This window comes from Stigmatopora nigra, chromosome 21 (genome assembly GCF_051989575.1).
Source record: "Stigmatopora nigra isolate UIUO_SnigA chromosome 21, RoL_Snig_1.1, whole genome shotgun sequence".
Taxonomy (NCBI): Eukaryota; Metazoa; Chordata; class Actinopteri; order Syngnathiformes; family Syngnathidae; genus Stigmatopora; species Stigmatopora nigra.
Window position 1 is genome coordinate 7514045 of NC_135528.1, and position 26533 is coordinate 7540577.

Below are 26533 nucleotides of genomic sequence, written 5' to 3' on the forward strand. Positions count from 1 at the left end.
TTTGGAAACATAAATAGCAATAATCTTGGGCTTGTGGGAAAATGACATTAAAAAAAAGATAAAAGATTACAAAAATTCAAATATGAATGAATAATGCGGAAATATTTTTCTCTCTTGTGGCAGCAAATGAGTGCAAGACTCTTGGAAACAAATGATGAACTCATTGCACAAAAAAAGTGTAACTGGGTCAGTCAATACTCTCAGTGAACCAAAGACATTTTTCTTAAATGTCAGCTTTATTATTACACAAAAAGTAGACTTAACATGACCTTGAAAATGTTAGTGTATGAATTTACATGATCTAATTTGTGTGTCAAGAAAATGAGAAAAAATACAGAGACAAAAGGGGGAATTAGGTCATTGGACCACTCAAAATGGCCTACAAAATAAGATGCATGGTGTCCTTTGGGAATTTTGTGGGTCAAATAAAATAGTACAAGTATACATTTAATATAGAATTAGACTAGCAATGAAAATAATACAGATACAGATTTTCATTCAAGGAATGCAATTGCAGAATGTTTTAACGCAATTTAAAGAGTATATAAAGGACTTTAAGTTAGTTTTATAGTCATGTTTTAAGCGGAACCTTTCTTCTGGTAACCATTTTGTAGTAGGAACATAACGAACACTGAAAATTGCCGGACACACCAGAAGTTGTCGGGGTGACATTTAGAACAAGACATGTGCACGCATTTCAAGAGGATTTTCTTCCTAAACAAGGACGCTTGTTATTTTCATTTCTAAATATTAAATAAGTATATTTGAAAATAATTAGTAGAACAACATGTCGACGTGGTGTTGTCGTGTTCTTCAACAAAGAGCGCTTCTGGTTCGTCTTGGAGGAGCAGCTAAAAGGTTTGCTAATGCTAATAGCATTATGTTAATATGTACTTAAATTGTTTGTCGAATTCATTTTCTTTTAATGTAGCATGTGACTTTTATATTGGTCGAATGTATTTTTTTCTTTTAATGTAACGTGTGACATTTCCTTATAAAAGATAGGAGTCGTTAATTGTAATTGACTGTTTTTTGCCATTTACGGCAGCTCCATTCATTCGAGGACGTGTGTCAGAACTTTAAAATCCGCAACGTGGTTTGACGAGCACCTCACCGATGAAAATAAAGAGTTTATGAAGCACGAAGCCGGCGAGGAATTCAGACAACAGACGGCGAGCAAGCTTAACCCGCTGAAAGATGAACCGTGGGAACGACACGAATGGACGGAAGGTCGGTCGGTCGGCGTCTTCAAAAGAAAGCCGAAACAAACGACAGGTTTTCAATTGTTTGCTCAAATATGCTCGTATTTTTCTACATTGGATTCATTTTAGGGAGCAGAAGAGTTGGTCTGGTTGCTGTGAAGTTGGGAATGGCTCCTCTGTGGACCAAAAGTGGAGAAAGACGTGTTGCTACTTTGTTGCAGGTACATATACACGAAGCAATCATTTCTAGTGTGGTTTTAAAAAAAAAATGGAAACCATTTTGCCTGTAGTGAATGTGTATCTTAAAATGGAGGCAGAAAGTCAATTGACATTCCAGCAAACCAGTATATGAAATATACAAAAAGAATTCATTGTAAAATTATGTTCTTGTGGACTTGTTTGATTTTTAGTTTCAGTCTGTTATTATATTTCACAAAAAGAGAGTTATTGGCATTTTTTGACAAGAAGTTTAACCTTTTTCATAATTGCTTCTTTGTATGAATGCTAACGTAAGCTAGTGATTTATACTCTTAAATGTATTCTCAACTTGTACTATTCACAATGATTGCTTGAATAATATTTTTAGGAATATTTTCCAAATATATGCCAGGAACAACAAACAGTATAAATGTTTTTTTTATATTTTTTTTATTCAGGTTCGAGACTGCCATGTGATAAAGCACATTTCCAAAGAAGATAACGATGGAAACACGGCCGCTCTCATCGTCGGAGGAAAAAACGCCTCGCCATTCTACGTAAGAAAACGTCACATTTCCGGGCCTCTGGCGACAATATTCTTTTCCCAGTTCAAATGGATTGAAAATCCATCAGCGTCAATAGCAGCGAAAGATTTAATTGACACAAAAGTGATGACGCGTTGAACGCTAATCTAATTTCAACCATCCCAAATATAGCAGAAGAGTCAATTCAAACTTCACCCGAGCTTCCATGCCTTTGATTTAATGCCGTAATAATAACATAGCCACCATATTGTTCCTTAATATACTTGTGGCTGCAGGTCACGAGTGTGACAAAATCATATCAGCGCTTTATGGAAATATAACTACATTATGTCATTATGCTTCCTTTGGGACTCTTTTTTTTTGGGGGGGGGGGGGGGGGGGGGGCTAGCGCGCTAACGCAAGTCAGGAAATGATAGTCACCCCCTCGCCACCATGTGGGTGGATTCATATGAGCGGCGTGAAAGGAATTGAAGCTCAATAGATTTTACAGCGGCAAAGACAGCCGCCGTCGTTCATCTGAGTGTCGACTTTGATGATTCCAATAAACTTGAAGGTGACTCAGACATTCGCTCATCAGTGCCACATCCGCCGCTGAAGTGACAGTCGTTGATTGAGTCCGATGCTTCTTCTCCGTTACGATGTTTAAAGTACAGCGTGGAGCAGTTTGGAATTCTCCGCAGACTTGAGTTTGACAGAGTTGAAAGCCTCTTGCCAAAGTGATTTTCAGGCAACAGAAGGCAAGAGATCGCTTTCCGAGTGACCGAGAGGAGCGCCAGCAAATGTCAGCCGCGTTGCCGAGTGTGTGCGCGCACTCCTAACAGGCCCGCTGTCAGATTGAATATGCCAGCGTCTGTCTGTTGGTTCTTCTCCATTGCCTTATTCTCCTTTTCTGTCTACTTGATTGACAGAGATCGGAACAGCGGATGGAGATGTACATGAATGCAGGAGTGCCTCCTAAGCAGAAAGTCACCACTTTTAAAGTTTCAGACAACGCTCTCATCAAACCAGGTACCGCCATGCACATGCTTTCTAGCAAATTTGTCATTTTAGTGGGATTTTTTTGGCTTAAAAAGCATTTTGTGTGCCCATTTGCAGGCACTCCTTTGTTCGCCGCGCATTTCCGTCCAGGCCAATACGTGGATGTTACTGCCAAATCGTAAGTTTTGCCCTTTTTGGGTCAACATTTACTCTGTTGTTGGAAAATGCATGACACATATAAGGTTTAGGAGTCATTTGCATGTCTTTTGTGTTTTTCTACCGTTTAGCATTGGGAAAGGCTTTCAGGGGGTGATGAAGCGTTGGGGATTCAAAGGTCAGCCGGCCAGCCACGGTCAAACTAAAACCCACCGCAGACCTGGAGCTTCTGGACCAGGCGGAGTAAGGCACACTTTTTTTTAAAGTGTCGTTACTGTCTATTATTATTATTTTGATAGGGTTAAGTCAAAGAATAGCTTTGCTAGCAGCGCTAAAATGTTGAAATGTAGCTTTTCTGTGGGCTGCAGCAGAATGTAACTTTTTAAATTATGATAACTTGAGAGAAAGTTGACATTTTGAAAGAAGGACTTTAATGCTAGTCATGTTCTTTCCTTTTGGTCCATTCTAGAAAGCGGCTTTGATCTCATTGGCTGTCATTGACTTCAATCCATGTGGAATCCAATTATATTTAATATTATTTGAATTTTGATATTCCATTCAGCTTTAAATTTTTAATTTTATATTTTGCAAAAATGTCAGTTGTTTAGCCTCTAGTATTTATAATAAGAAATGTATTCTTCTTTTCAATTACATTTTTTAATCTTATTTACATTTATTTTATTTTGAAATTATCGTATCTTCATTTTAAATTTCTAGTAGATTTTCAAAATATTTTTACTATTTTTTTTAGTTCAAACAAACATTCTGTCTCTTTTTATACACTAATATGAGAACATTTTTCCTTCTCTTTTTGTCAGGATCCCGCCAAGGTTTTTAAAGGAAAGAAAATGCCGGGCCAGATGGGTAACTTCTACACGACGGCGTACGGACTCAAGGTGAATCCGGGAATAAAAACTAAGCGGCGCTTTGACCTTGAGCCTCCCCGTGGGCAATTTCCCCCCCTAATCATTTTCCCCATCCCACCGCCCTTCCGCAGATATGGAGAGTCAATACCAAGCACAACATTCTCTACGTAAACGGCTCGGTCCCCGGCCACAGGAACTGCTTACTGAAGGTAAAAATAATCACGCCCGTCGTTTAAAGGCCAAGTTTAGAGGCGGAGCTCCGCCCCGGCCGACCTTGTACCTGCGAAAGCGCCGTTAGCAGCTGCGATCCATCCTCGTTGACACGCCGCTACATCAGCAGAGTGCGCCTTAATGATCTTAGCGACATCCACACCGTCCGTTCGTCCGTCCCCGCGCTGCCTATTATTTGTTTTGCGGCCAAGCCCTAATGAATACAAATACTTGGCTCAGACGCTCGGCGTGGAATCGCTCGCTTCAGATTGCATTAGCACACAAAAAAAAAAGGCTGCCGCAAAAGATTTTCTTGATAGTCTGCTAATCCATTTTAGCCTTGTAATTGGCTCATATGTAAATGAGGTCATTTACACTTTTTTTATGGGGTGGGGGTTAACCCGTGGTGACCTAAAATTATGCGCTAATAAAAGTTGGCTGAATAGAATTTAAATAGCTAAAAATGGAACCAAATCACTCTGATTTATTGGAGGATTAAAACAATTTATTATAGAGGCTCAAAAATAAACATTTGTACTTTGTTAGTGTAAACAATACCATTATTCAATTTATTGTTAATCAAAAATAACATTAATTAAATACAAATGTAAACATTTGTCATGTTAGAAAGTCGTGACATAATTAATCAACAAATATTATATTTTTTTTACTTAAAATTTTGGTTTTTCTATTGACACTAAGAAAAAAAATCCAAAGTTAAATCTTTTATTAGTAGATCTCAAATAGCAATAATAATAAAGTCCAGCTTGCGCAAAACGATTTTGATAGACAAAAAAACACTTCAATCTTCTTTGCAGAAAGCAGTCTAAATGACATATTTATTATTTTCCGTCAAATTAGCATACGGCAGCATCGGCCATCCAATGAAACGTCAGTCACAACAATATCCATTTCCCGTGTTTCAGGTGAGGGATAGCACTCTCCCGACCAGATTAGACACCTTGCGCAGCCCCCCGTTCCCTACCTTCTTCACCGAAGAGGAGGGCAACCTTCCCGAAGACCTCTACGACGAGGACATGTTCGTTCACACGGAGGAGTCATTATCTCTCACCTGACTACACGCACACTAACACACACTTACTTACACCCAAGCTCCAATAAAGTGTAATCCAGTTAAAGCTCCACTTTCTTTCCTGTGAAACCATGGCAACCGGACGGGAAGAAATGATATCAGTGAAGGACGATTTTGCTTTCTTTCGCAGAGGAACCCACCATAGGACCGTGTAAAAAAAAAAAAGCCTGGAAGTCGACACAAAAGGACCAAAGAACAGGAAGGAAGGAAGGATAAAGGTCAAAGGTCATCTGGAGGAGATGCGGCGCCTTGACAAAGGTTTGACATTTGCGCTTAAGAGGATATAAACTAGGACATTAATTTTGCAGCAGGAGGCGACCGGCGGGTGTTTGCGTTGGCCACTATTTAAATGATCAAACGTCCCGCTGGGAGCGCTGTGCTTCCTCTTTTGCGCTGTAGGGACCCCTCAAATGAGAAGTGCCACCTCCAAATTCATACCTAGTGTTCTATTTTGAGACATTATACTGTGGTGTTAGTCAAAAAATGATTTTTTAAATGTTAACCCATGAACTTCTAATTCAAAACAACTCATCCATGACAGAATAACTCAATGCCAGTCCTCCCAGTTCAAATGAATTCAATGTGACTCAATCTAAGCGGTAGCCAAAGAGTTAAAATGAGATAAAATCTTAAGGTGAACCATTGCGCGTAATGGCAGACAATAATTTGAGTGGGTTGAGTGAAATTTTCGCAAGCCAGCTCAAGTGTCGAAACACTCTTAGCTCAACACATCTGTGAGTCCGGATGGATAACGAACGCTATGGCTTTTGATTTAATAGATAAGGGCGCGGCAGCATGTAAAATCCATCATCTTAAAGCCGGCCCGGGCAGCAGGTGCCACTTTGAAATGCTAATGTTATCTTTTGAACATCCTGTTATGTGCCGGGGACAAAATAGTCATCTCCACTTCAGCCAGTCCAATTGAAAAGTAGAAGAAGAAGAAGAAGAAGAAGGCTTAAATTACAGAATTAAAGAAGCGGTTTCATCCAGTTCTTGTTTTGACAGGGGTCAAGATCTCCATGTCCACTTGCGGTTTAGATTTTTTATCGTATGCAACTTAAAGCAAAGTAGTAAAGCCCTGATCTAGCCAAAATGTCAGTCATTCAGTCCAATCTGTTATTGATGAACTCTTTAAAAAGTGACTTGTCGAGTCATTTGCCAATTGAGTGCAGGCAATTTCATTTGTAATTTATTCACTACTCCATCGGTTAGGAGAGTTTTTACTCTAAATTGGATTTCTTTACTGTGAGAAACGAAGCATGTCGTATTGGTGGAAAAAATACTAAATTACAACGACTACTTTACGTTAAGGCTAACCTTATATAACTTAATGGTATCTCCTTTTACAAAAGGGTTACTGTTTAAAACAAAAAAAGGTAGCTCGGGGAATGAAACTCATAGTGGTAAATATATAAAAAAATTTGTATTAAGCCCTCAAATTGTTATCAAAGGCTCAATATGGTATTGCAACTTAAAAAGACTTTGTTTTTTTTGCGTCTATGGAAGCGCTGCCATCCTCCACCGTCAACATTTTGGAGCCAAATCGATGCTTTAGATTTGAAACGTATGCGTGACATGATGGATCTGGCTTTGGCCTTCTGCTGGCTCAACAAGCCAGCCATCCCATTTCCATTAGTGATGAGCAAGCCAGTAAGCAAAGCTTCTTCCTCCAATCAAACTTGGTCAGCATTCGCTCGCTCCTTGTTGACACCCACCCATGCGCAAAGTGGACTCCCCGTGTAGATGTCGTATGAATTATTGAGAGTGTTATTTAAGAGACAGCTGGCTCGGGAGCACGTGGACTCCTTCCTTCCGTCGAGTCTTCATAGTCGGAGGATTTAAATGAGAGCATTGTTGTCGCAATTTCATAGACACTGGAATTTGCCTTTGGATTTAATCAGCGCTTTCATTATCTTTGCTTGATTACGCCGAGTCGAGTCGTTGTTTATTATGCAGCTGCTTACGCACTGATGATGGCTTTTGCTTAAATCTGTCAAGAGGCCGTTAAAGTGAAATGATTGCCCCTTTTTACTTTGAAACTTTTGATCTATTTCGTTTGACTGGGAGACAAACTGGCATTGTAAAGTAGAGCAAATTTTAAAATAACTGATGCTTTTTTAACTCCTAAAACCCATTCCCATTTGAACACGTTCTTCTAAAATATGTGATCCATATTTTTTGTACTTTGCCAAAATTAAACTAACTTCACTATAGCATCAAACACCCCGAATAACAACCTCAAAAGTCCAAAAACAATAACACAATTAATTTTGGCGCCCTTATGTCTTCCAAAATGTGAAATTACCCCCTAATAATTTCAACTCGTTTACCTCCACATCTTTAAATTTGGCCACCCGCTCTTGAAAATATCACCACGGGCCTTTGGGCGTCACAGTCGGCGTTCTTCCCTCGCAACTTGGGCGTGCGTCCCCGGGGTGCACGTAAATTTGAGCTCCTTTGGGCGCTCGCCGGCTCTCGCACAATTATCGGCAGGACTTATGAGCCATCGCCATGGCAACACAGCCAGAAGCTCACACTTGCTTCCCCTTTTGCTCCTTTACCGGGGCGGGCTCATCTTTATAAGCTAATTGAGAAGATCGTCAAAGCAAGGTCAAGCGCGTTCCCTCACTGTAAAGGTGTCTCGTTTCGCCCCTCGCTACTGTAAAAAAAAAAAAAGCCTGACGCTGGCGGAGAATCAAATAACAGACGTATAACCTTTTGGCTTATTAGTAGGGGGCGGCTTTTAAATGAGACGTGTTGTGATTAGGAGGTGGGGTAGGTGGGTTTTTCATCCGGAAATCTTCACCGCCAGAAAGGAACTGCGGGGGTGGCCGGTAAATCGATGCGGAGGTGAGAAGGGAGAGGGGTTGGGGGTGCGAAGACGTCGTGGGGAAAGTGCGTGGGCAAAGTCAAACTTGGTGACCTTTGGCACGGCCGTCGAGCCGAGGCAAAAGAATTAGGCGAGCAAACTTCATTAATTATTTAACCCGGCGGCTGGGCGCTGGGAATCTTTATCTTACTCTCACGCGATCGTGGGGGGGTCGCAAGGAGGAGTCGGTTAAGGCCTAGGGTCGTAACGTACATCCATTTAGTGTTTTCTGTAGGGTATTCTAATTTTTGTTCATTCTTTTTTAAATTAATTTAGAGCCGCATCTGTAATTGGTAAGGATAACAACAAAAAATGATTAGAATGGCACTCAGGGTCACCTGAAAATAATATTTAACAATGTTTGACACGTTTTGATCCCAATCTGAAATCACGTCGATAGGCCTTTTGAGCAAAACGACCCTGTAAAGACGCACAACGTACTTCCTTTTGTTAGCTCTCACACACACACACAGAATGACATTTTGCCATCTCAATAGAAAGCCAGTGAGTTCGCAGACAAAAAAAGCAAACACAAAGAATCCACAGAATTGGCTTTTCTTGGATTTTCATCTTCAGGTTTCATAATACTGTCGCGTGGGAAAGAATACAAAGAAAAATCTAATATACCAGTAGATCAAAATGACAATGGCTTAGATACTATTGGACAATATGTCTTATCATGCGATTTTTTTTTTACAAAAGAAAATTTTATAATGTCTGGCAAGGAGTTATACACTCATTGGATGTAAAATAACCCGTTATTTTATTCAAATCGATCTATCCCCGTGAATTAATATCTCCATTTTTTTAAATATTCAAATGATTTAATATTTGATTGCTTACAGATTAATCTCAACTCCATCTCAGGTTAAACATATGTAAATATCAGTCTATAGTAGCCAAATAGTTAAATTAAATCAATTCGTTTCGGTGCTTAATATTCTTGGCGCAATACTGACACCTTGTGGTTAATGTAATACTTTTATATAGGGTTACAATAGGTCATCTCTTAATTTTTTTAAATATCTATGAAAGTGTATAATTTAAACTACGTAGTTGCTTAAAGTTAAATGTATTTTTCCCATTATTTTTGAGAGTAGGATTTTTTTTTTACTTACATACTTTTAAAGTATTTTTGGGGAATGAGCTCAGACATAGTGTAAATATTTAATTAGCCCTGTCACATAAACACAGGGTCGAGTTTGAAGAAGGCATTTAAAAAAGAAAAAAGTTGTGAGGCTTTTAGATTTGACGTGACGGACGGAAGAGTCGAAAAGTTAAATCTGTGTTGACAAGGGCGACTTCACCTTGCTTGTCGTTCATTTGTCGATGGATGCCGAAGTAAATTGGGGACAAGTCAAGCCCGCCTGCTTGTCGAGAGCTGACAAAAATGTGAGATGTTTAATTCACGGCCAACAAGGAAACTCGAGTGTGTGACTGGGGATGCTAGAGGAAGGAATTAATCACAGGCTTATGAATAATTCATTATGAGTTCCAGAACAGGAATTTTTTTTGTCCTTTAGACTCCTTTGAATGTTGTTTTGGAAGATGATAGAAATTCACCTTTCTTTATTTGTTGCTTTGGCTGCTAGCAAATTGAAAATCTTTCATCAAAACTCAATAGAAAGTGCTAAAGAAAGAAATAATATCGGTAAAACATACTGAAGTAATTCCTACTCGTTCATAATGTTCTTTAGAATTTAAATTTCAATTAAATTGACATGTTAATATTGAATCATCTTGAAATAATTAAAATGTGAAATCAGTTAACTAAAACAACGGATATATAAAAATTAATAGTCAAATATGTTTCCTAATTTGTTAGACAATATGCAAGTATCTAAGAAAAAACTGTAGTAAATACATTTACCGTTGGGGGGCAGCAAAACTCCTTATTTCTCTATTACTCTAAGAAGGCTACATAACACTTGTACTTATTTCCATCATTTATTAGGGAAGCAGAAATACGTCCAATGTAACAAAACTACTTGTAAAAAAGATGTCTCCATAAAACAATCTACTTTTTGTAAAAATGAATTGACATTGGCACCAGATTAGGACGGCTTATTCACACTCGTGCGTATTAGTATGACTTGAAACCTGAGTTTGACGCAATTTGGGAGGCTTTGATAGACGCACAAGGTCACATTTTTTTTAGCCCAATGGAGGTTAGTGGCCGCCATTTTGGGGGGATCGGGACAGGGGTGGTAAGGACCGGGTGCTGACCGGGCTGCACTTCTTTCGAGAGGGCGACGATTGGGTGAGATGGGGGGACGAGGGAGACGCACGTAACCGCCACGGCTCGCATTCCGCGCCCGGGTAGTAAGAGCTGGAAGGCCGCGCTCGAGGCCAGGGGCGGCCGCTCGGGTGGTGCGTGGGGGCCGGGCACCCCCCGGGCGAGGGGTGCAGAAACGGGGAAGAGTGGCGCCCCGACAGAGACTGGTGACGATCGTGCTTCCGTTTGGGAGATTTAGTATTTTTGGAGGCTTTTGCGGCCTGCTGCTGGGAGTTGGACACCACCGGCGGCTCGCCGTTGTTGCCCACTTTGTAGAGGAAGACGTCGTACTGGAGAGGGGGGGTCTTCTCGGGCCGTAGCTTGACGTCTTTGGGGAGGAGGACCTCCAGGCCGATCGTTACGCCGTCCTGGGGGTGGGAAACACGGCAAGTAGGGGAGGGGCACAAAGTCGGCGGAGGTTTCCCAAGTTAACCAAAAAATGACAACTCAGTACTTGACTTTTTAGGCCTTTGACTCTATTAGTGATACAATTCGAGTTATGTCTATTTTCCCTCATAATGTTAGGACTATGATCTCGTAATATGTCTACGCATGACTTTTATTTTCTAGACCTATGGTGAGTTTTAGTAGTATTACAATCTATGACATTATTTTCCTTTGTTTGATTGGCGCCTTTGGTGTACTTTAGGATCGTATGGGCTGTAAAAAAAATACAATTATATGTAAGGGCTTACAGTAAATCTGGGATTTGCTTTTGAATCGTTTTCAACGCAACTCAATACAAATATACCATACCGAGTGTCTATAATGTCTTTCCCCCTTTGAACATGATGGCCAACCATACATTCACTTAATATGTTCCGACATTAAATTTTTGACACCTTATTTAATTGGATCCCATTGGAATGTGCAGGCGGGCGCGTCCCTAACCCGCTAGTGAGCGTATATTTCAAGCTCCTATGGAATTCTATTAAGTGAGGGGGCTGTCCGTGGTGCTGAATTGGCACTTTGTGTGTTGATGTGTGTGTGTTGGTGTGTGTGTTGTGTGTGTGTGCGTGCAAGCGAGCTAGCAGCCTCCGGTAGCACAAAAGCGGGGTCAGTGGAGCGTTGGGTTATTATTAGCGGGAGAGAGCAGCCGGGCTAGCGGACATGCAGACAAAGAAGAAGAAGAAGAAGAAGGGGGGGAAAAAGCAGAGGCAAAAAGCAACACCAGTTGGATAAAATCAAAAAGATTTATTCCCACAACTGTCACTAGAATCCTCCCGAAAAAAGTACAAAAGAACCTCAAGTACACAAAAGCATTAGAAATCACATTGAAAAGCAAGACACGGCGTGTATTATCATTATTATCATTATTATATTAGTTTCCCCACTGGAGCAAACACAGGGGGGACGTCATGTAAAATCTAGACACGTTGCAAGTACACATCCATTTTCATTTCATTTTTTTTCTCTTTTTTCTTCTTGGCTACTATTTTTCAGACACTTGGAATAACACCGATGCATGCGAGCGGAGGAAAAGGGAAGGACCACGGACGACTTCATTGGTCCGGAGACCAAGGCGGGGGGCGTCAAAAGCGGGGAAAAGGTTAGTCGTTAGTGGGTGGGAAGACAGACAGAGAGAAACAATGGGGCCGCTTGTAAACAAACACGTATCCTCCAATTTTGCGCACTCGCCGGATACACACTGTGCTTTTTTTCTAAGGGAAGGCTCGCTCGCTCGCTCATTGGCCGCCTCGGGCGGCGACAGACGCGCCACTTTGGAAGGCGGGCGGGCGGGCGGGCGGGCGACCGCTCGGGCGTCTCGTCGCCGTCCGGGATGGAGAAGGAGCAAAGAGGCTCGTCGGGGTTGTTGTTTTTTTTTTCTAGACCAAGTTGTTGTGGAGCGCGTTTACCTCGGCGTTGTCGTCGGCGTTGTCGCGCACCGCCGAGTTAGGGCGGTTGTTCTCGTGTTTAGGGGAGTGTGAGTTGAGGATGTTCATGGCGCCCTCTTCCTTGCCCGGGGGGGACTTGGCGGGCTCCTCCTGCTTCTGGGGGTCATCCTGCGGGGGGGGGGGAAGGTCACTTAGGTTTTAGCTTTTAGCCACGCGTACCCATATTTACACAGAATTGAAGTGGAGATGTAAGTGCCTGATTTGGAGTCTAGTTGATAACAAAACAATATATTTTTTGGATAATATCCGTCCTGTCCTGACTTGACATTTAAAGTAGCGCCCCCTATGTAGCCGCGGGGGCGTTTTAGCCTCTCAACCTGACATTTAGACTCACTGACAACTTATTAACTGCTGACAAAATGCCAGCCAGTTCATGCATGTCAAAGTCTATTGCAGATATAAGCGCCGTTCACTTTTAATATCGTTCTAAACTGCGTTTTTTGTTTTGTGGGTGATGTGAGCCAGTGGAAATCGGAGTCTGCGCGTGTCAGCTTGTTGAGGTCGTTCATTGATCGGCGTGTCACACGCAGCTGAAGGTCACAGGCACAGCGGGCGTTAAGTGGGACAACATTGATTGGTCGCGCAAGCTAGGCCAGACGCTACTTTGTACTCTTCCATCCTGCGTTAGAAAAACTCCAACTTGGAAGCATGACAAATATACTAATAGTGAGTCGGGTGGAGACAAACCATGCATGTTTGTATCCCAATGAGGGTGGCGAAAAACACAGATAAATGGGGTGTAATGGCGGTCATGTTTTGTTGAGATTTGGTGAGGCTTTTAGCAAGCGCGCAGACACGGAAAGACCCAAGCAAGCACGTGGGATACTAGAAGGTTCGTCTAAAGACTGAGGGAGGGGGAAATAAAGAAGGCAAAAGAGTGGAGAGTAAACACCAGGAAAGGTTTGCGCGTACCTGACAGATAATGTTGTCATAGTACGCCAGGTTGTGAGTGTGAGTCTGGGGCACGGGCGGAGGAGAATCGCACAGTTTCCTTACGTTGGGCTGCGAGCCGTCGGCGGTGGTGGAAACGGAAAGGCCGTCCGTCTGAGGCTCGCCGCTCTGCGGACGGTACTTGCTGTCCGTGGACGAGAAGAAGGAGAAAGGGTTAAAAAAAATGTCCGTCGCTCCCATGGTCGGCTTGACAACGCCGCCGTACCTGCGTTTGCGGAGACGCCTGTTGTCCTTCTTGAGTCGGTGCAGTCGTTTGGCGAAGAACACCACGATCATGAACACCACCAGGAGGGCTACCGAGGCCACGCCCACCAAGGCGCTCATCACCTGGAATTCGGTCACGGCCCAATCGCAGCGCGTGCCTTTGTTCCAGATGTAGTCTTGCACGTTGCATCTAAAAAGGAGTATATTGGCTTAAAAACATGTTTTTAAACCTGTCACAAATGTAACAATATCCCATTGGTGCATTTGTTTTTACTGGACATTTGATGGTTTGTGTTTCTGACCTGCAGAAAGCGCCCACTCCAGCCACCACCGTGCAAACGCCATCGTTGAAGCAGAAGTCGGGTTGGAGGTCGCAGCGGGAGACGCAGATCCCCGGGCCGGAGCGCACGAAGCCCAGTCTGCACCCGTCGCTCCCCATGGCGCCGCCACCCAAGCTCAAGCCGTCGCCATCGTCGTCCACCGCAGGTGAGACGGGTTTATTCTCGGCCGGGGCGGGAGGGGCGGCGGCTCCGACCGGAGCCACGGCGGCGGCGCCGCTCAAAAGCGGGTTCTCGTCTTCCATGTCGGCCGGGGGCGAAAGCGACGGTTCGGGGTCTTGGGCGGGCGCGGACGCCGACAGGTCGTCGTCGGGGGACAGGTAGTCGTAAAAATCGGACAGCGTCCAAGCCGTGGGATCGCCTCCTTTTTGCTTTTGGGCTCTGGGCAGATCGGCCGGCGACATCTCGGGGGCGGGCCTGTGGAACTCCACGCCCGCCGCCGCCTCCTCGTCGGACGCCGCCTTCTGGTCCGCTCCCGCTCCCCCGGCGGTGAGCTCCTCCCCCGCGGGGTCGGGAACGGGATCCGGAACGGGAACCGGGTGGGTGCGTTTGTGGGAGTGGTGGCGTTTGGAGAAGAGGGGGTGCCCCGCCTCGATCAGGTGGTCTCGCTCGGCCGAGTCTTCGCTCAGGCCCATTCCCGGGTTGCCCGTCTCCCGGTCCGGGGACGACTGGTCGCGGTGATGGTGACGCCTGCTCATTGAATGCCTCCCTAAAAGCAAAATGACACATTAGGCCGTTATTTTGCTCTCAAAATGCCATCTTTAACAAAAAAAAATGGAATAGCTCAAAATGTCCCCATTTATTTTCAACATGCGACGTATTGCCCCAAAACCAACATTAAATAATGAAAAAAATCACCCCAGGTGACTCGAAAACCATCAAAAAGTTAATAATAGATCATTTTATTTGTCATTTTTACTTCAATTGTAGCATAAAACATGGAGCATTTTTTTGGGCCGTGCAAAAAGTGGCGAAAGGTTCAAAGGTCAAACGATTTATCGCCAACGCCATCCAAACATCTCCAGTTCAAGACTGCGGCGTAATCAAAGTGTGACGACGCGGGCGGGATTAAACACACCCGATGACTAATGTGCTCTAGTGACCAAGACTGCTTGAGGATTACTTAGATTAGGATTTACAGGCATAGGCCGCTCGCTCGCTCGCTCGCCTGCACACAAAAAGACATCCCAGGCGGAAAGAACGGACGCCCATCTATCCGTCTTTCCGTCCCCCTCACCCAATAAGATTGCCCCTTCTTGTCAGGCGACCAAACGCGCCCGCTGGCACGAAACCTTAACGGCGGCCGAGGAAGCGTGAGAGTGGCGCGTGCGCGTGGGGCGCAGTTGCCATGGTGAAATGCAAAGAGGTGGCAGGTTGAAAGGAGCGCCGGAAGAAAAAAAAAGGGCTAAAAAACAGAGAATCCAGTGTTTGTCGCCACTGCTCGCTCGCTCGCCCCTGTTTTTCAATCAATCAAACCTTCCATGCATTTAAAATAGATGACAACACCCCCCCTCCCCAAAAGCAATTCTAATCTATGAACTATCTTCAATTTATTTGAATTTATGAGCCTGTACTGCTTTCAAAATGAATTTCTTTGAAATATGTGATTTGTGCAGCCAACTGCCAGTCTGCGTTCACCTTGTCTTGTCACCATGGTAACCATTCGGGCCGGCGGCACCCCTCACGAGTGTTAACTCGTTGACCGCCAATGCCAAAGATAGACGTCCAATCATTTTGGTCAATGGTGGTGGTGGCGGTTACATTTTTTAATCAAATGACTGTTAATAATCACTCTTATGTGCCATAGATTGTTGGAGGCATCCAATCCATTCATGATTTGGCCTGATAAATGATGCAATGCCAGTTCAAATTGGAGCCAGTGGGTTAATGATATTCACATTATCATATTCTCATTCCAATCTCCTTTCTGTTGTGCCACGATTTTAAAGGTGGGATGCAAAAATCAGATTAATTTTAAATGAGATGACATCTCTCTCCGTCAATGGCACTGAATGTTGACACACTGACACTTCTTATGATGAATTTATCGCTCATTCTTGTTTGCTGCAGGGTGGAGAAAAAAAGGGGTGGGGGCGGGGATGCTACAATTTTTGCACGTGAACCCCCGCGACCCGGAGCCGCCTGTTGCTGGGCAGCCACTGCGAGCCACGGCAAACGACCCCCCTCCAATTAAGACCCCCCGTTTCCACTACTACGAGCAGAAGGAACCTCAACACACACACACACACACTTAATTCCCCATAGATATGATCAAGTAAGCCTGCCTGCCGCCTTCCCGCATGCAATGGAATTCCACGTGAACGTAATTGTCTCCGCCGATGACATCATTCCACAAATATTCATCCATTTCTCCCACGTTGACAATTGCAGGCAAAAGAGTGAAACCCCAAAAGATACCACACGGCGGCCCCCCCTCTTACCGTGAGTGGCGGTGGCGGCGATTAAAAGCACGGAGACGGCGAGAAGGACCCGCCGGGTCCACGAAGGGCCGCCGCCGCTCGCCATGCTGGTCGTCGTCGGAGATAACGGAGCGCTACACGCCGTTCAACAGGGGCGCCCGGGCTCCATCCCGTGACGACTGGACGCTGGGGTCGGAGACGCCGGTCTGACACCGGCGGCGCGCGGGTTCGAGTGAGCGTGCGCGCGACAGTGATGATGACGACGACGATGGCTAGCCGGGTTTGGATGCGAGAGCTTGTGCACGCTTCCACGGTAAGCCTCTTACTCTTTTATTGTGCGGTAGGCGACAGACAAAAGCATCTGCTCTTTAGTCAGCAAGTAAGGGACCGGTGGGAGGGGGTGAGGAGAGGTGAGGGAAGGGAAGGGGAGGGGAGGAGGGAGAGAGGGAGGGAGAGAGGTTGGTCATTGCCCCAGTACTCCCAGTAGGTGGGGAAAATAGCATCACCTTCATGTAAATTGGTTGGTTTGTTTTTTTTACAAAATGGGATTCAAAGTTAAACACAACTGAACTATTATTAAATCATTGGCTACATTGGATGTTTAATTATTATTATTTTTTGATAGGTTGCAGTTTGTCACGGCTCAAAATGGATTGGACGACTGTTATCGTCAATGGCAGCCCGTGAGAAGTGGAAGGTGAGTTTATTGAAAAAATGTAGGGTCGTATTTAGAAAATAGAGGAAAACAATTCATCATAACTCCAGTATTACCACAAACTCAGTTTTTTTCCAACTAATTGAATGCCTTAAAAAAGACATCTAATCCATTTTGACAAGATTGCCATTTTGACATATATTTGCGATGTTTTCCAGGTATCTGTTTATTCTTCATTAGATACCAGCAAAAAATCCCACACAATTTTGCCGTCATTGGTTGCCATGGACAGCAAAATTTGTCCAATCGCTCAACGTAAATTAATCTTAACTCATTGTCAATGGCGTCGAAACGGATAGTGTATTTTTTAAAGGCTGACAAAGGCAGCTCTTCTCCTCACACGAGCAAGCAGGCCGGCAGCGGAAGAAAAATGTTCCCTGATGTACTGCCAAACAGAGCAGAACCAAATTGCTTCCACGTACACACACACACACACAGAGACCAAAATTTGATAATATCCAACTCTTGTAAACACACACTCAAGCACACTCTATATCAGCATAATTTTCTTTTTTTTTTTCTGGTGTTATTTTGGGCGCAGGTTGAACAGATGGATCCAACCAAGAGCTCCAAAGGAACCGTAATATGTTTGATGGGATGCCAGGCTATTGCTTGGTGCAACCTGTTCCCGTATCGTTACCCCCCAAAGAGTGAGCAAATTTTACTTGTTATTTTTCTCTTAATAAGTAAAAAGTAAATCTTTTATCTCGTTTCAGATTTTTGTAAAATACTCTAGTTTGTATTGCTGTTTTAGCTTGCAAAATTCTTGAATTAGACTCAAAGATGACATAAAAAAACAAGTTTATTGAGCAGAGCTAAATCGGAAGATTCCTCAACTCGACAACAATTCTTTCACAGACTTTGAACTGACAATTCAAACACATTAGCAAGCGCTCACGACTGTTCAGCCGGGTCCAGACGAAGGAAGACCGGGCGCATTTGCCGGAACGCCATCACTCTGCGGCGTTGGGTCTGTGAGTATTTCAAAACAAAACAAAGAAGTTGGTTAAAACGCGCTGTTGTTTGTTGCTAAGAAATGGTGGCGTGCGGGGATGCAATGCTCACACGTGCCATTGGGGGCGCAAGGATGGCGAGTTGCCAGTTGGCCGCCGCTGGGAGTCATCCGGTTATTCATAGGCTGACCTGTAAAAAAAGAAAAGATATCTGATCCATGTTGATGGCAAGGGTTGGCAGCGACCAATTTTGATCCATCACTATTTTTCAATGCACATTTTCTTCTGTTAACTACCACAGTACATTGTCTCTGTTTTTTTGTATTTCAGACTGGTTTAAGGCGGTGACACAAATGTGACTGGAGAATGAATGATTAGCCACCTGCATGCTGTATTGTGAATCCCTGTGGTTGTCCTTGTTGCTCCCTCTGCTGGTGAAGCTTCATCTCGGCTTGTTTGAGCTGCTCCGTATGGAAGGTTTGTCTTTCCGTGAGAAGTTGTTGTCTCTGTTGTTCCAACTGTCCAATAAGCAAACGTTTAGAAAAGTGAAAAAAAAATGTTAAAAATTAAAGTGTACGGTTATCTTACGGCCTCTTTTTCTCGGTCCATGATAGTCTCCAGCTCTTCAAAGTGCCTCAGTTTGATCTCCAGCTTCTTCATTTGTGTCTCCACAAGCAAAGCCACCAAAGACTTAATCTTCCTCTCCTCAACTGCTGCCAAATGCTGCAAAAGAGGTCAAATTGAACCTATTGAAAGACAAAAAGCCGGATGGGCTTTTTTTTACCTTTGCCTTGGTGGCGGCGGAAGCCAAAGCGGCGGCGGCCGCCGTGGTGACGGTGCTCTCCACCAGATCTAACTCCATCACCGCCCTCCGTTCGTCTGCGTCCGTATCCTGACGCCGAATGCCATCATCGTCGTCCTCGTGACCTGGTGAGTAAAAGCTAACCGTGACGAATGCATACCAATTTCATCCGCTCTGCATCAAACGGATTCCCCTCACTTTCGTCAACATTCTCTCTCTTGACCGTTTCTCCTTCCAATTTAGGGACCACGGATTCCACCAAAAGTCCATCCGAGTTGGAAGTCGTGTCCATCTGGATTTGGCCAGCATCCATGGAGTCTAAAAAAGGTAAAAGCACATTTACAACGGACAAAATGCGTTTGGAAATGTTGGCCGTTTTAACGCCGATCCCTACCTTTGCGCGTCAATCCGTTCAAGGAATCTTCATGGACTTGCGAAAACTCCTCTGTCCAAAAATATCATTTTCAGATGCCACGCATGGAGTTAAAAGAAGCAAATTGAGTTTGTACTCACCTAGTGCGGCTTTGGCGGCGGCCGAGGCCACCCGAGGATCCACCACGGAAGCCAGGAAGGCCACGGTGCTCATGACGGGGTTCTCCGATTGGCTGAAGGGCACGGGCTGGTACGCCAAAGGACCCAGGGAGGCCGACGAATCTTCCAGGTAAGGGTCTTCGATGGGTAGTCGCAAAAAATGGAGAATGCATTCGTCTTGCGTCCTAGAGCCCACGTGTTCCGATACTTTATTCCAGTCGTCTCGGTATACCTCCAAGGCCTGAGAAACACACACAAAAATAACAATCAAAATTATGAGTGCCACTTTTATGGCAAATTCAATTTAAAGCATTTCTTGCCTCTAGCAACAAAAGCGTCTCTTGTTCAGTCCATTCTCGTCCTGCGCAAGCACCCTTTGTCTGATTTAAAAAAAAATGTAGAAGTTAGCAAACGCTTAGTTAAAAATTTATATCGATATATAATTAAATATTGTGCAAACCTTTGGGTGTTTTTTGGTGTAAACTTCCATGCGCAAACCAAAGTTTTGGCAATCGGAAGGCTTTTCTTGAGTCTTTTCCGGGAAGCACAACATGTGTTGTGAGGCTGTCACCTAAAATTTGATTTTAGATTGTTACAATCAAACCGAAAAAAGTAATTATATATCCTTTTTTGAAGTACCTGCAATGGTTTATGTTGTAACGGCGCCAAGCCGGTATGCGTATCCGCTAGCACGTTAAAATGAGGAGTGGGGGGCGGCCCCATGGGAAGGGGTCTGCTCTCTGCATCTACCTGGTAGTTGATTAAACCCCACTGCTCCAAAAATGCATGGACCCTAACCACAATTATCAGTAAAATTATTCAGGTGAACTTCCCAACTTAATAATTTGACGTCTTTTTTTACCTTATAATCGAACAAACATCACCGGTGAGATTCCGTCGACAGGATGTGGAACTCAGGTATTCCTGGGGGTTGATGCGGTATGTGTCAATCATGAAATTACGGTATGCTAGGTAGCTAAAATAGAGAGAAAAAAAAGGGGAATTATGACATTTTAATATATTTTTGTAGTTTTTACATTGCAGTTATTTTTCTACTTACACTTCTGGGGATTTTGACTTGTTTTTTCCGTTGAAGAATTCAGGCAAGGCACGTTTTTCTATCGAGTGGGTGCTGTTAAAAAACAGAAATGATGATATTGGATATAGCAATGTTTCATATTTTTTTTCTTCTGTTTTGTTACCTGTTGTTATTGAACCAAGAAGTGTAGCTAGGTATGATGATGTGATGGGTTTGCTCAGTGATGTTTTCCTCTCCCTCTAATAGTCGAGGGATTTCCACTCTTCCATCTTCGTCGTCCTGGGTTTCAAATAATTGAAAAATGATAAAAATTAGTTACACAATAAATATAACAGAATCAATTCGTCTTGTAATAGTTTGATCACATGATTTACCCGTCCTTGAAAATCTTCTTCTTGGTCATCTTAGAAAAAAATAGATTCAGAACTCAATGCAAAAAAAGGGAATGAATTGTATTATTCAATCAAAATGTGTCAATATTTACCCAGATCAGCCATGATTCCTCCTTTGACAGGCGTATTCTCACTGTCCTTTTTAAAGTTAACTTCAAATAGAAATAGAAAGAATAAATTCATCACAAATATGACATTAGAATTGATGTTTCTTACCAATCTTGGGTAATATTATTTCCTCCGTGTTAGGAACTGGAGTTGGGTCTTCCATATCTTTGGTTAAATCTTCCTCTGGTTCTTCTTCTTGCTGCCCACGCCGCCTTCTTCATTTCAAAATTCCCACGTTAAATCCTAAATCTTAAACGCACCACCACCAAAAAAATCTGAATTTTTACTTACCCCTTCTTTCCTTTCTTTCTAGCATCAAACGACAATGGCGATGGAGAGCGTCTTCTCTTTTTGAAGGGAGTCGACTTGATGTCCTGACAAAAAAAAGGCGCCGTCAGGCTTGGTCGCCATGCAAAAAGACTACAAAAAACACGGACCTGATCTTCTCGTAGTTGTATACGTCGACGAAGGACAACGGGTAGGTTCTCCTCATTTACGTAATAGTCTTCCTCGTTCATCCACTCGTTGAAAACATCCGTGTCTAGAATGTAGCCGGCATGAACCTGGAAATATTTGAAATCGAGCATTAGGAAGTCAAATCATATTTAATGTGGATTGTTTTTTGTTTTAGGGTGGCCTACCTTCCAAGGTTTTTCCACATGAGGGAGTTCTTCGACATCTCCGTCCACTTCACTTGAAGGTAACCAACTGTCATAACTGTCAGGGTGCATCCTCCAGTGTACCAGGATGTGGTTTTGCTTTTGCTCGATAGGCCGCATCCAGTCACCTGGAAGGCAAACACTTTTAAAAATAATAATAATAATAATAATAATTGCTTTAAAGTTATTGTTGCTAGCACTCCTAGTGCAAAATGGATTGGAAATGGCAGCCAATGAGTGATCATGTTTTGACAACAACGCGTTAGGTTAACTGTTTTATTCTTGGAATGTGGCGGCCATCTTAGGACAGGCGACATTGCCATTAAAGTCAATGCAAGGCAATTGAAATCAGATTTTTGTCACGATTTTTGACTTTTATTTTCCTTCTATTCGATATAAAACAAATTTTGCTAAAACAAACCGTCATCTGTGGATGATGGGAATGGATAGACATGGTGAGTGGCCAGGTTTCTGTCCCCAGTAAGGGTTCCCTGAAAAGATAAATCCAAATTAGCATCCATAATTCTCTACACATTAGCATGTGACTTTACCCCGTGCTTCGTAACGACGCCGCTGACTCTGCTAGCTAGCTCTTGATCCAGTGAAGTGTCCAGATAAACCACCGGATGAGACATACAGTTTTGCTGTAAAATATCATCCAAATCCGGGTTAGCCAAACAAGCGATCAGCAAGATTGAAATATGAAATTACCTGTAATAGCGTTTGTTCAATCATGTCAAACATTTCTACATTCTTTTCAATTCTGGAGGGATTTTGGAAATCAAACCGACGCCTGTGAAAGCAGATAATGAAGGTTGAATACTGTGATTTTTAGATGAAAAGCCGCACCATCAAATTAACGGTTTGTTGGGAAATTTGCGACTCACCAGCCTTGCTCAGCTTTGAATTTATAAGCGGAACCAAGGATGTGACAAAGTCCGCCACCTGGCCGCAGATCCATGAAGCACTGGGTCTAAAAGGTCAAATAGGAAAGAAAAATAGGAATTATTTACTACAAATTCAGCATAGGTTTATGTCAGACTTACTGGTATTTTATTGCGGGCTGGATTGGTAACTCGCTTCCCAAATGTATCCTCTTGAAATTGAAGAAGCTGCATCGTTGCAACAGCCAATGCTTGACATGTCGGCGCATCCGTTAACACGGCCTGTGCAGGAAAATCACCAGATGCCATTTTCTCCATATTAAATGATCAAAATCAATAACAAGGCGAGTCTCAATTGGGGATGTATTGGGGATTTTTTGTTTTAAGGAATTCAATTATCGTTTGATAGCAGCCAGGACCTCAGTATAATTAGATTGAACGTTTATTGCCTATAATAGCAGTGAAACATGATCACCCATTCCTAGCCTTCACAGTTGAAATGAATTTGATGCATAAAACTGTCTATAGTAGTGACTACATTTATAATACACTATCATTTTAGTCACTCTATACATTTTAAATGTAAACTTATTTTGTGCTGCACAAGAGATTTGCAAAAAATGGGATTATTTACCCCCTCAATTAATTATAACCACTAATGATCACGGTTTGGATATGCATGTTAAAAATGGGGGCGGGGGGTCATTCGAATGTTTTTTTTTCTTCCTTAAAGCATTTCATCGATATAGGATCGAGACTTTGTGTAGCCAGATCCTCAACGTCAGTAGATATGCAAAAATATGTAAACAAGAGATCCGTAGTTTTAATGCAAAATTTTAACCCACAGAGGGTTGACTGTTTACAATCCGCCGTTTTGCATGCTAGCTACCTTTTTGTAGTACTTCCCAATCCACTGGCGTATTAGCTCCAGATGAGCTAAGGTGTCAGGGCTCTCCCAAAACCAAGCGGACGGACTACTGTCTTTTTTCCGCTGTGCGGTGAACCCAGATCCCGCTTGACTCGTCCCTGGAAATTCGGGGTTCGTTCCTCCGGACATAGCGAAAGTAAACAGTGATCAATAGGAAACGAAGGGACAAAACTAGCTAGCTCGCATGCTAGCCTCAGGATTTGCAGTCGCTTGTGAGATGACGTAATAGAAGAAGTACGAATTTTTGGTCAGCAGAGGGCAGTAGTAAACACGAGCAATTGAAATAAAAAAGCAGAAGAAAAGAAAATAACCAAAATACGGAAAATGCTTTGCACACAACAAAACAAGCTTTAAAGTGAACTAAATGAACAACTCTGTGGTTGAACTTCTTGTCAAGAACGCCGAGGAATTGGGCTGCTTTCAGCCCAAAGGAGGCAAAGGTAATTTATTTAGGAAGAAATGGGAGGATAAAGTGAGGACTCAGATTTTCCATTTAGAGTGTAAGAGACAGCACAATCACAAGTAGTGATTAACTGTGTTCATATTTATAGAAATGCAGCGTCTCTTTGTGACATTACTGTTTTTCCCCTCCCATTTTATCATAGTGACTGTATTTTTTTGTCTTTGCAGACTCAAAGATTCCATGGGGGTCCAGGGTCTTACTACTTTCATTGAGGGGAACCGAAATTTCCTCTCTGACGTGAAATTCCGAGGCAACCGCCTGATCATCGATGGCAGCAGTTTATTTTTCAATCTTTTTTTGAACTATTTTTTGGACCGATCGCACGGAGGAGACTATGACGCCTTTGCATCTCTCGTCCTTGATTTCTTCTCTGCCCTGTCTTCTTGCAACATCCAGCCATACGTGCTTCTGGATGGAGGTCATTGAAACATTTGCTTAAAAACTCTTAACCCCCAAAAACAATAATCCCAAAAGTTAAAACACTGTAATTCTTACTTTTTCAGGGATGGACCCCAGTGATAAGAAATTTGAGACTCTGCAACAACGTTTCCAGTCCAGAATAAAACAAGCAGATAACATGTCACAAGGTGGCAACGGTTCAATTCTCCCCATCTATACCAGGCATGTCTTCATTGAGGTCCTCATTCAGGAGAAAGTCCACTTCGTCCAGTGTCCGGCAGAAGCTGACTGGGACATTGCCTGTTTGGCTCACGAATGGGGGTGCCCGCTTCTGAGCAACGATAGTGATTTTTTCATCTTTGACCTACCAGGTAAGAGGATTTGCACGTTTCTATGACTATGTGTACAAAATCTTGAGGGCAAAATCCTACCAAGAATCTAACCAAAAAATTAAAAAAAAGAAATGAAAATATTGTAATGTTCTTGTACATTTGTCGCATGACAGGTGGCTACATGCCTCTTAATTTTTTCCAGTGGACCAACCTGAAGGGTAAAGCGTCTCAGCGCTCCATCCCGGCTCGATGCTACACCACTCAAGTTCTCTGCAGTTTTTACCAAAGAATGAATCCAGACTTGCTGCCTCTCTGCGCCGTCCTGCTTGGTAATGACTATGGCGCCCCCGCAAAAACGTGCATTCTCCTCGAGTTGATCAATAAATCGGCAAGAAACATCAACCACAGGAACCTCAAAACCCCGTCTTCCCGAATCGACGTCTTACTTCGATGGCTCTCTTCTTTTTCATCTTTGGCGGAGGCTCTCGCCGAAGTGCGAAGACTCATGAGGGAAAACGCTGACGGCTTGAAGAAAAAACCCAAAGATGGACTCAGTTCACATCTGGAGGAGCTGACAAAAGAGTACCACGTCACCCCTCGGAGCCCCTTGACTTGTTGGTTCGCTGAAAACAAAATTCCTGAAGGGTACTATCACAAAACCATACCTCATTTTTTGTTAAAGGCGGTAGCGCAAGGGCTTGTCAGTCCTTTTGTGATTGATGCATTGGTGATGCGAAAGGTGCTGCTTTTTCCACAAGTGGAGAACAGCAGGAACCCGAGTAGCCATTGTTGCGCCAGAGCCATACGGCAGGCGGTATATGGGATCTTACTGCTGGACGGGAAGGATCCGACTGCTGACAAATCTCCGCAATTGACGGTTTTTGTGAGGGAGTTTGATCGGGTCAACCTCAACAGGAAGATGAACAAAGTGCAGGTGCAATGCTTGAAATCGCATTTCCACTTGAATACGCTCAACAAGGTAAGCATGAGAAATTATAGTCTGTTGTAGAAATGAATGGATTTAAAAAAAAAGCGTAATTATTTATATTTTTTTGCAGGTCCCAGAAGCAATCCGTTGTGAGGTCATTTTTGAAGTCCTAAAGGTGAATCCAGCAACTTTGGCTAATGTTCCGGCTAACATGAGGCTAGCGGTGGCAGTCACCGGCTTCTGGATGCAGGAGGCCACGCCCAAGCCTTCGCACTTGCAGCTTCAGGCCTTAATCATGGGAATGGTTTATGGAGAGATACTTTTCATGGAAAAAAGTGGAATTGTCTGCTATCAAATTCCTGGTTGGTTACACACTAACTCTTGTTTATTTTTTTTTTTTGCTCTCCTCGATGACCAATTTGATTTTGTGCCCCATAGCTCCTATCTCTAAATCTCAATGGGCTGAGGAGCATGCTTTCATGGCTTTCATGGATCACCGTCGATTGAGTTCCAAGAGACGATTGGCGGACATGGCGGCGGCTTACAGCTTCAACCAATGGCAGGCTTGTCTTTGGAGTGCACTCTGTTTAAATCAACTCTTATTGGGGCCTCTGCAGCAAGGCCACCTCTCACGGTAAGAGAAAAAAAATCCTTTTTTTATATCCACGACTAAAGAAATACTGTTTTGTGACCTGTTAGTCGACTGTCTTTTTTAATTTTGTCTTGATTTCTGTTAGTTTGTTCATCGGTACCTTGGTGCACGGATTTCTCGGCTTTCTAAAGGAGGGCGGGAAAGTCAATCAAGTGCTAACTGAAGTGGCTTCCATTATTTATTCCACCCTGATCAACGCTGTGAAAAACTGTGGCCCCAAAGTTGACCCTTGCCCAGTGAAAGAGGTCAAAGGGCAAGGTGGAGGACGCAGAGGAAGAGGGAGGCAAAGTAGAGGAAGAGGAGGAAGACGGGATGACCAGATAAGCAACCGTTTTGCTGTTTTGGAGATGAACCGATAAGACACAAATCATATTTACATTGGCTTCCATTAATAACAATGGTCAGTTACTAAGTGAGCTACATGGGACCAAATTTTATGGATTTTACATTTTTTTACTTCCATTTACGCCGCAGCCTTAATTACAAATTTGCTATTTTTAACTTCAAAGCACGCAATTGCATAAAGTTCTGGCTTTTTGCTATCATGG

The 26533-nt window shown here is 43.3% G+C and overlaps 4 protein-coding genes and 1 long non-coding RNA gene across 10 annotated transcripts; 3 read left to right on the plus strand and 2 right to left on the minus strand.

Moving 5' to 3' along the window:
* Nucleotides 1–629: 629 nt before the first annotated feature.
* mrpl3 (mitochondrial ribosomal protein L3) lies at nt 630–5294 on the plus strand. Its single transcript, XM_077743836.1, has 10 exons — nt 630–858; nt 1049–1230; nt 1332–1423; nt 1859–1957; nt 2854–2953; nt 3041–3101; nt 3211–3322; nt 3898–3975; nt 4077–4154; nt 5082–5294. Exons 1-10 carry the CDS (start codon nt 788–790, stop codon nt 5229–5231), a joined length of 1023 nt encoding a protein of 340 aa, XP_077599962.1. The 5' UTR covers nt 630–787; the 3' UTR covers nt 5232–5294.
* Nucleotides 5295–10113: 4819 nt separating this feature from the next.
* Nucleotides 10114–16602, minus strand: cspg5b (chondroitin sulfate proteoglycan 5b). Of its 3 annotated transcripts, none has more exons than XM_077743963.1 (6): nt 16222–16602; nt 13745–14489; nt 13444–13632; nt 13284–13362; nt 12249–12395; nt 10114–10760 (listed from the first exon to the last, which is right to left on the minus strand). In XM_077743963.1, exons 1-6 carry the CDS (start codon nt 16304–16306, stop codon nt 10287–10289), a joined length of 1719 nt encoding a protein of 572 aa, XP_077600089.1. In that variant the 5' UTR covers nt 16307–16602; the 3' UTR covers nt 10114–10286. The 3 variants fall into 3 exon arrangements, with proteins under 3 accessions (XP_077600089.1, XP_077600090.1, XP_077600088.1); XM_077743962.1 differs by having other exon boundaries at nt 10121–10760; nt 13200–13362; nt 16222–16601; XM_077743964.1 differs by lacking the exon at nt 12249–12395 and having other exon boundaries at nt 10115–10760; nt 16222–16601.
* Nucleotides 16603–16697: 95 nt separating this feature from the next.
* LOC144214533 (uncharacterized) lies at nt 16698–17905 on the plus strand. The gene is made up of 3 exons (XR_013330244.1): nt 16698–16897; nt 17457–17565; nt 17774–17905. It is a non-coding gene; the product is annotated as an uncharacterized LOC144214533 (long non-coding RNA).
* Nucleotides 17700–23444, minus strand: smarcc1b (SWI/SNF related BAF chromatin remodeling complex subunit C1b). 3 transcript variants are annotated; one of them, XM_077742976.1, is made up of 26 exons: nt 23173–23444; nt 22446–22565; nt 22287–22372; nt 22111–22192; nt 21951–22043; nt 21821–21890; nt 21382–21527; nt 21178–21303; nt 21032–21114; nt 20849–20955; nt 20725–20784; nt 20615–20643; nt 20404–20519; nt 20262–20333; nt 20064–20177; nt 19841–19994; nt 19662–19772; nt 19522–19581; nt 19184–19442; nt 19065–19115; nt 18869–18988; nt 18653–18795; nt 18457–18591; nt 18251–18386; nt 17981–18058; nt 17700–17887 (listed from the first exon to the last, which is right to left on the minus strand). In XM_077742976.1, exons 1-26 carry the CDS (start codon nt 23338–23340, stop codon nt 17820–17822), a joined length of 2787 nt encoding a protein of 928 aa, XP_077599102.1. In that variant the 5' UTR covers nt 23341–23444; the 3' UTR covers nt 17700–17819. The 3 variants fall into 3 exon arrangements, with proteins under 3 accessions (XP_077599102.1, XP_077599101.1, XP_077599100.1); XM_077742975.1 differs by having other exon boundaries at nt 17987–18058; nt 21032–21303; XM_077742974.1 differs by having other exon boundaries at nt 21032–21303.
* On the plus strand, nt 19135–26347 carry aste1b (asteroid structure-specific endonuclease 1b). Of its 2 annotated transcripts, XM_077742978.1 has the most exons (9): nt 19135–19331; nt 21054–21218; nt 21372–21440; nt 23842–24092; nt 24178–24444; nt 24579–25384; nt 25464–25695; nt 25772–25967; nt 26071–26347. In XM_077742978.1, the coding sequence occupies exons 4-9, from the start codon at nt 23855–23857 to the stop codon at nt 26342–26344; spliced, it is 2013 nt and encodes a 670-aa protein (XP_077599104.1). In that variant the 5' UTR covers nt 19135–19331; nt 21054–21218; nt 21372–21440; nt 23842–23854; the 3' UTR covers nt 26345–26347. The 2 variants fall into 2 exon arrangements, with proteins under 2 accessions (XP_077599104.1, XP_077599103.1); XM_077742977.1 differs by lacking the exons at nt 19135–19331; nt 21054–21218; nt 21372–21440 and adding an exon at nt 23033–23651.
* The last annotated feature ends 186 nt before the right edge of the window (nt 26348–26533 follow it).